This window comes from Trichosurus vulpecula, chromosome 2 (assembly GCF_011100635.1).
Source record: "Trichosurus vulpecula isolate mTriVul1 chromosome 2, mTriVul1.pri, whole genome shotgun sequence".
NCBI classification, from domain to species: domain Eukaryota; kingdom Metazoa; phylum Chordata; class Mammalia; order Diprotodontia; family Phalangeridae; genus Trichosurus; species Trichosurus vulpecula.
In genome coordinates, this window is record NC_050574.1 from 426,156,718 (window position 1) to 426,165,102 (window position 8,385).

At 37.2% G+C, this 8,385-nt stretch overlaps 1 protein-coding gene across 1 annotated transcript; it reads right to left on the reverse strand.

Annotated features, from left to right (window-relative positions):
- Positions 1–4,143: 4,143 nt before the first annotated feature.
- On the reverse strand, positions 4,144–5,124 carry LOC118839474 (olfactory receptor 5K1-like). The gene has a single exon (XM_036746941.1). It carries the CDS (start codon positions 5,122–5,124, stop codon positions 4,144–4,146), a length of 981 nt encoding a protein of 326 aa, XP_036602836.1.
- Between the last annotated feature and the right edge of the window lie 3,261 nt (positions 5,125–8,385).

The following is an 8,385-nucleotide window of genomic DNA, read 5'->3' on the forward strand; positions in this document are numbered from 1 at the left end:
CCTCCAGGCAGTGGAGTTTGATAATTAATTGAACAGTGATAATAATAACTCGCAATAACCAATATCCTTACCATAGCCAATATCCATATTAGATTTAATAGAACCCACCCAGGGATCTAGCCCAAAAGGTGGATGGACATAATTCCTTTTATCTCTCCAGAACTTTATTTATTGGTTTTTAAATTAGGCTATCAGCCTTTCACTCTATGCTACCTGCTTAAGATTTTTGTTTACTAATCTTACTTTAGTGCCAAATAGTAAAATAAATTCTAACCTATCTTAAGGATTAAATTAGGAGTGACACATCACACTTTTCATATTTTTAAATATGACCAGAATGAATTCAATTTTTCTTTGGCTGGGTCCTATTACACAAAAAAAAAATTTTCTCTTTTAGGTAAGGAAGGGAATGGTTAAAGGCTTATTTAGCATGCCTCCCTTTGATCTGAGGAGGAAAGATTCACCCTCGTTTCCTCCTTATCTTTCTTTCTTCTACATTCAACAACTTGCCCAAAGTTGGAATGTGGGAGAGAGGAAGAGAATATTTTCCAACAACTCTTCAAGAGTTTCCAAACCTTCTTCCTTTCAAAACCTCTACTAAAACAAATTATACCTTCCTTACACTTTCTACACATGCTCTTCTCCTAACTGGTTGAACTTTCTTGCCTTTCCTACTTATCCCTTCTGGTGGACTTTGATTAAATACGCTTTAAAACTGCATATACCTTATTTTCCTCCTCAATTTGCCTTTTCCATCATATAATCTAAACAAATAAAATGCTTTTCTCTCTCCTTCTCTCTCCCACCCACCTGCTTCTCTGAAGAGACTGGATTCAGGGAGAGAAAGACAGAGATAGTGGACCTTACAGGGTGTCAGATAACACAGTCACTCCACATGAAGACACAGAACAGAAAATGACAGAGAGCTCGGAGAGGATTCTTAGAAATCCACTGCACAAATTAGACATTGCCAGGATTTTTCTTTTCTCTTGTCTTTCCCTTTGTACTTTGGTAACTCCCAGTTAGCTAGTCTGGCCCTTAGTGGGTTATTGCCACCCATCGGACTGAGGCTTACAAGTTCTTGCTTTCTGAAAGAAAGCTCACTGATCTTGCCCCACCCATCTTAGACTGAGTTGTTCCCCCCATGGCTCACAAGTTCTTGCTCTCCTTTTCTAAAAGTGAGGGCTCACTGATTTTGCCAAGGAGAGTGGGCTGAAGCTCACAAGTTATTGTTTTCTAAAAGCTCACTGATCTTGCCCCAACCCCGGGCTGAGGCTCACAAGTTCTTGTTCTTCTTTTCCCAAAAGGAGGTTCACCAATCTTGCCCCAATCCCAGGTCACCCTGGAATTGCTTACCGGTCTTGCCCTCTAGAGGACTCACGCATCTCGCTCACCTGGGATAGTGCGCATGACTTATGTGACCAGATCGATTCAGTCATTCTTCTGGGTGGACTGCCCTAACACTATCAGGAGCTCCATTCCACTTTCATTTTTGCCTCCCAAGATAGTATCTCCTTGGGTCCTTATCTAATCAGGATGGAGGTTTCACAGACTGTCCCCGAGTCACTGGCACTTACCAGTGGATGCCAGCCCTGGGATTCGGTATGTGAAGACCCTTCCCATAAAGGCTTCCCAGCCAATGCACCAAAACTGTGTGTGTCTGAGACCACTACTCACATTAAAATTAAACAGAGACTGTTCTTGTGAAAAGGCAGAAAGGAGTTTATCTCTTTCTCATGAGAAACGACACACCCAGCATGGCCCAAGATGATGCCAACAAGTGTGTGTGTCTTGCATACAGCTCAAAGCGAGTTATATAGACTGTAATGCAGAGTTCCCCCCACCCTCCCCACTGGCTCCTCTTCCCATTGACTAGGTTTGGAGTTCACATTGTAGATGCAGAATCTTTTCCCAGCAACAGAGAACAAACAACAAAAAGACAGGCATGAGAGCAGGGACTAGTATTCAGCAAAAGGGAGTAAAAAAAATAGATAAATAGGACCTTGCAGGTGTCTATCTCCTGATGTAATTTCTTATCTCTGCTTTTGCAGCAGAACAGTTTCTAAAAATATAGAAGGAATGCAGGGTGGGGGGGATGGTAGGAGAGGTAAGGTTTTGTCCCACTCTGAGGGGGCTTCACTATTTCAGCATTCCACTCAGAGTGAAGGAAGAAAGGAGGGAGGGAGGGAAGGAGGGAAGGATGGAAGGAGTGAAGGCAGGAAGGAAGGAAGGAGGGAAGGAAGGAAGGAAAGAAGGAAGGCAGGCAGGAAGGAACAAAGGCAGGTAGGCAGGCAGGCAGGCAGGCAGGCAGGAAGGAAGGAATATAGCCAGCAAACCCCAAGTTTCCTCAAGAGAGGAAACATAGGTAAATTTTGCTTCCAAGAAAGGCCTGAAGGTGGCAGCAACAAGGAAAATAGCAAATTTTAGATGTAGCAGATGCTACCCTGTAGGAACAGTTCTGCGCAGTCACACACACACACACACACACACACACACACACACACACACACAATCTAGTTTGTAGCAACAATTCAATGATATCCCAGTATGTATATGTAACATACATACATATATGTTTGGTGCTTAATAAATTCCTATTGAGTTAAATTGAAGTGGTGTAGGCATTTGCCGGAGAGTGTAACTCTGTATTTTGGGGGAAGATTTTCCTTGTTATTTATTTTGCAGTGCTGTTGCTTAAGTGCTGAACTACTGTGTTCAAATCCTTCCTTTGATGCTATGATCTTTGTCAAAATACTTCTGGAGGTCTAATAAAAGAAATATTGGTGGTTGTCCATGAGCTATGGTTTTGAGTTTCTAATTTACCAAAAATAGTCCTTGAAGCTGGGACTGACTTGGGGGAGGCAGAAATCCACAATTGAGGGGGGCCCATGCTGTATGAAGAAGAGGGCTACATTTCTGGGAAGAGTTGTTACTGTGCATTCTTTCTTTCTGACTTGGGGCTCAGAGATGAGTCCCATTTCTGTTTTATATGCTGTATAAAAAACGTGTTCTAGTGAAATATTTTTGGTGGCCTTGGCTACTTAACAGATAAACTAGTCAAAAATTGTTTAAATTTGTTGACATGTCATTTCCAGGTTAGCTCGTTAATAATGACCTTGAAATAGTATGAATGGCAGCAAATGCCACCAAAGAGATGGACAGTGTGGGACAGTGGAAAGATCACTAGTTGAAAAACCTGAGTTCAAAGCCTTCCTCTCATGTTTGAATCCCATGTAATCTTGGGTAAGGAACTTAGCCTCCTCTTGGTCTATTTCCTCATCTGCAAAATGAATTGTTGGAGTAGATGTCTTCAGAGATCCCTTTCAGCTATACTAATGGGACAGGAGACTTATTCCATGGAAATAAACTTTCAAAAACAGTTACTTGAGAAAAATGTCAAGAGAGTTCAGAAACAAGTTTACTTGCAGAGGTGCCCTTTCTAAGCAAATAACCATGGCCTTGAGGTAACTGAATATGACTAAGTTTATCAGTTAGCTGTTTAATCTGAATCCTTCAGAGGTATAATTCCATATCCTTATAGACTCCCCTTTGCGGATTCCCCTTTGCAATACATGTGTTGTTCTGACATTATGTCAGCTTCTTGAGGTTGGAAGTCACTAACTCACTGGCATGGTCAATTTCCTTGGGTAGTCAATGAAAGACATTTCTGAATGAAGCTTTGATTTTTAAGCAAACCCCTATTTTCATTCATTCACGATTAGGACCTGGGCCACCTTCTATAGGAGGACTTATTTGATCTTCTCCAATTGCTAATCCTTTCAAGGCTTCCTTGTGTCTGCTTTGTCTTGTGTCTACAAATTGTCTCCAACCTATTATAATTTACATCCTAATACAAAGGGACTGGGGACTGCTCCATTCATGTCTCCACATTCCAAGTGCTTAGCACTGAGCCTGGTACATAATAAACAATAAATGCTTTCCCGCTGGATTGATTTTACTCTTAGAGTAAAATAAATATTCTTGAACTTATTTATTCCTTTACACATTATTGGCTCAATTCAACCTTAGGGTTATATAATTCAACAATACCTAATAAAAATATACATGTGTTTTCTCTATGTCATTTCTTAAGAAAAGTTTTATTTTATTTGAATCAATAAATCATGAAGAATAAATTTTGTTTCATATATCCCAAGATATTTTTTTCTTCAGATTCTTTCTCATGACACTGATTACTTCCTTGTTCCTCAGGCTATAAATAAAAGGGTTTAGAAAGGGAATGACTATGGTATAAAAAATAGCAACTGGCATGTTCTTATCTCCTTCATTAACAGAACCTGGTCGAATATACATGAAGAGAAGAGAACCATAGAATATCGAGACAGATACAAAATGGGATGCACAAGTAGAAAAAGCTTTACCTTGCCCCTCTTTGGATTTCATTCTGAAGATAGTGAAAAGGATGTAAAGATATGAAACTAAGATAATGACTATGGTGAAGACTAGAATTGAGCCTGAAAATATATACATCATTAGTTCATTAATATAAGGGTCAACACAGGACAGTCTGAACAATGGAATTACATCACAAAAAAAATGATTTATTCGATGGGACCCACAGAAAATTAATCTGAATACAAAACCTACATGAACTGCAGAAGTCAGATTACCACCTATATATGACACAATGAGCATCTGAATGCAGAGCTTCTTTGACATCATGATGGGATAATGCAGTGGATTACAGATGGCCACATAACGGTCATATGCCATGGCTGCCAGAAGAAAACAGTCTGAAGTTTCAATCACACAAAGAATATAAAATTGTGTCATGCATTCATAGATGGAAATCATCCTTTCCTTGGAAAAGAGGTTCACCAGCATGTTGGGAGTTACAGCGCAGCCACAGCAAGCATCCATAAGAGCCAGGTTACCAAGAAAGAAGTACATGGGTGTATGAAGTCGAGGTTCAGTTGAAATTAATATTGCCAGCCCAAGATTCCCAACAATGGTTATCAGATAGATTACAAGCAATACCACAAATAACATGACCTTCATCTCTGTGTGATTTGTAAATCCAATGAGGATAAAGTCAGTTGTCAAGGTTTGATTTCCCTCAGCCATCTTGACCTTTTCTGTTGAAAACAGGAATTGTGTATACATAAGAATGTAACACCACACCCCTTCTTCCCTTACTTCCTTACTTCTTTGGCCAAAAGGCATCTCTTCCTTCCTCCTGTGTTGTCTCCTAAAATCTAATGCAAGTCAGGTCTAAGGGAGGATTATTATCCCTGAAATGTCAGTTTATCTAGTCATAATTCCCCAAAGTTTTGAGTTTCAGGTAAAGTACCAAATTAGTTGGACATGGGCATTTTTTAAAATACCATTTAGGAGAATAACTACCTCACCACCCACACCAATCCGAATGGGGAATTTTGATTTTAGGAAAGTCACAAAGAATTGATAACAAATTTTTTCAAACTGTGGAACCTAAAAGAACTTGAGGAAACAAGTGTTTCTGAATATTAGCATTTTAGTAAAAGTAAATAAAACTTCTTTCTCTCACCTAAATTTCCTTGAAGAAGATTTACTAATCATCATCTGCTTACTAGGTTATTAGTTCTTGGCACCAGAATATACAGAAATAAATTGTGGGCTCTGAAACTTTGAGGATATCAACAACGAGGACCAGGAGACTCTGAGTACATCTGCCAATATGTCGGTGACATTAATTCTGTTACTATCAGAAGCAAGTTATAATTTTCTTAACAATTCAAAAGGGATTTCCTTGGGGTTGACATTAGGGTATTTCTATAGGGTATGATAAGCTGAGAGAGTCAACCTCCAAAACATTACAGATGAACCAAGTTGGGATTAATTAAATGTAACCTTTGAGGTACTGGGATTAAAGCAAATGCCCATTACTAAAAGTTGTGTAAGGGCTATGTTGTTTATTTCAGTTTAGGCTCAGATTTTGTTTTGTATCCCTAGTACAGTACCTGGAATATAGTACTTAATAAATGTCAGTTGACTAACTTTTTATCTTTTTCAATCTTATTGGAAATTGCAATGAAGAGAAAATGTGCACTATCATTTTGTGTTTCTGTCTTGATTCCTTAACAGAGGATCTTGAATTTCCCTTTTTATAAGCATCCTCATCCTCACCCTCATAGATTTATAAAGGTTTATTTTATTATTTATTTATTATTAATTATTAATATATATTATTTATTAAGGTTTATAAATCATTTCCTCACAGCTGTGTGATATAGATCAAGACTTCTTAAACTTTTTCCACTCATGACCCCTTTTCACTCAAGAAATTTTTATGCAGCCCTAGGTATATGAAATAGGTATGCAAATAAAATATTTACTGATAATAAATCATAAAGAAATTTATTTTAAAACAATTCTGTGGTATACATATAATTTTACCATTTATTAAATATGAAAGCAAATTTGTATACTAATGAGATGGATATGTTTGTTTATTTACAAGTAAATACTTTTCATTGACAATAACAAATTTCTCAAAACATTGTTTTTCTTTATTTGAAGATTTTAAGTCATTCAAAATATTCTTTTGGCTTACTGCAGCATGCTGCATGCTTGGTATTAAGATGTCATTTTAGTTTGTCTGCTCTCCGCAGCCAAAACTTCATTACAAATTAGGCAAAGAGCTTTTTCCACACTATCATCATTATTAGAAGCAAATCCATATTGCAAAAATGATTCAACATATTTTCTTTTTCTTGTCAATTTAGGTGCATTATAACCTGGTAGCAAAAACTCTACTGCATTGTCATCAGTATTTTTACCTCTCCTGTCTAAATTTAGCCACTTATATATAATTGAAAAATATTTTTGTTCTAAAATATAAATATTGCTAATAATTTCTCAAATAAATACTAGCTTTCCTTTATGAAATTACATCTGTTTGTGCTTAATTTTTTTAAAAAACTGATTTTTACACTTACATGTACATACAATGGTGATGGTGGAAAAATATTATTAAAGGACTTTTGTCTTTCCTTGCTGCAATTAAACACGTGTATGTAAAAGAAGGCGATAACAGAAATTTTAAAAAATCAAACATTCTAACACAATACAATCCAAAGATATACTAATTTGAAATTGATACACAATGAGGAATGATGGTAGGAAAATTCTAAAAGTCCTTATTTTCCATAATTAAACTATTAAGTTTTTGTAAGAGCAGAAAACTTTGCATGTACAGTAAAAACACTACAATTTATAACATATAATAGTTTCAAATGTGATCCATGGTCTTTCTGTCAATGGTGGCATAATGGCATGTGCAGTGCAAAGAGAGCATATCGTGTGTTCACAACCGAGCCTGTGGTGAAATTGTGCAAGGCAACACAGGCAAGCCCAGGCAGAAACACCTTGGATTCCTTATGCGTTTGATTTTTGAATCAGTTTTTGGTTGTTGTCCATTCAGAAAGCTTTTACCATTGCCAAATTTTTTGTGACTCCCACATTCAGTTACACTACTGGGGTCGCAACCCACAATTCAAGAAGCAGGGAATAGATAATGCACTTATTATGCCCATTTTGTGGTTGAGAAATTTGAGGCTTTGAAGCTATAATTATCTTTCCCACAACCTCTGCACTGATAATTCCTGAGGTGAAATTCAAACCCAGATTTGCTCTATCTTATTGATTACATCATATTACCTCAGTTGTAGCCATCTTTATTAAACCTCAATTATAATTTCTTATAGATTTTCAATCTTACCAAAAAATGATTGGTCAATCCTTCTAGCATTTAATTACTAATCTTATGATGTATAGTGGAAAATCAGGGTTCTGAAAAAGTCTAAAATTATCGCATTTAATTTTTTTTATTTGAAATAATCTTTTAGGTTTTCATCCAATGCTTACACTAATTTCAAAGACTGGTGATTAGTCATAAAATGGGTAAATACTATGTTTCTAATGACTCAGGAACCAAAATGAATAACAGATGAAATATTTGATGAATTCAGAACCATCTAGACTCATAGCAATGTTTTTGAAATAGGTGAAGGGATCTGTTGGTTCAAGAGAAAACTCTAAGGCATTATAGAAATTGGTGTTGCAGTACTCTAAAAGAGTTTTGGGGATGACCTAGTTTCCTTCACCATCTGAATTCTTCATTTGGACAATGTCAAACAGCCTTCAAGATCTTTAATGACTGGCTGGATGGATACAGGTGGGTTTGTTGGGCATGTTGGTCTGCCAGTGCAGTGCTGGGTTTTTTGCTTTAGTTTTTAATGAAACTCCTCCCTTGTTCTGCTTTGTTGAAACTTCTGCAGGGCTCATTTTGAGAAATACTGTACTAGAGTTGGCAAAGCACTCTTTAGGGGCAGTATTCTTCTGCGGTGGGTGAGCTCAATCTGCCTCAGTGTTACTGTCAGCATG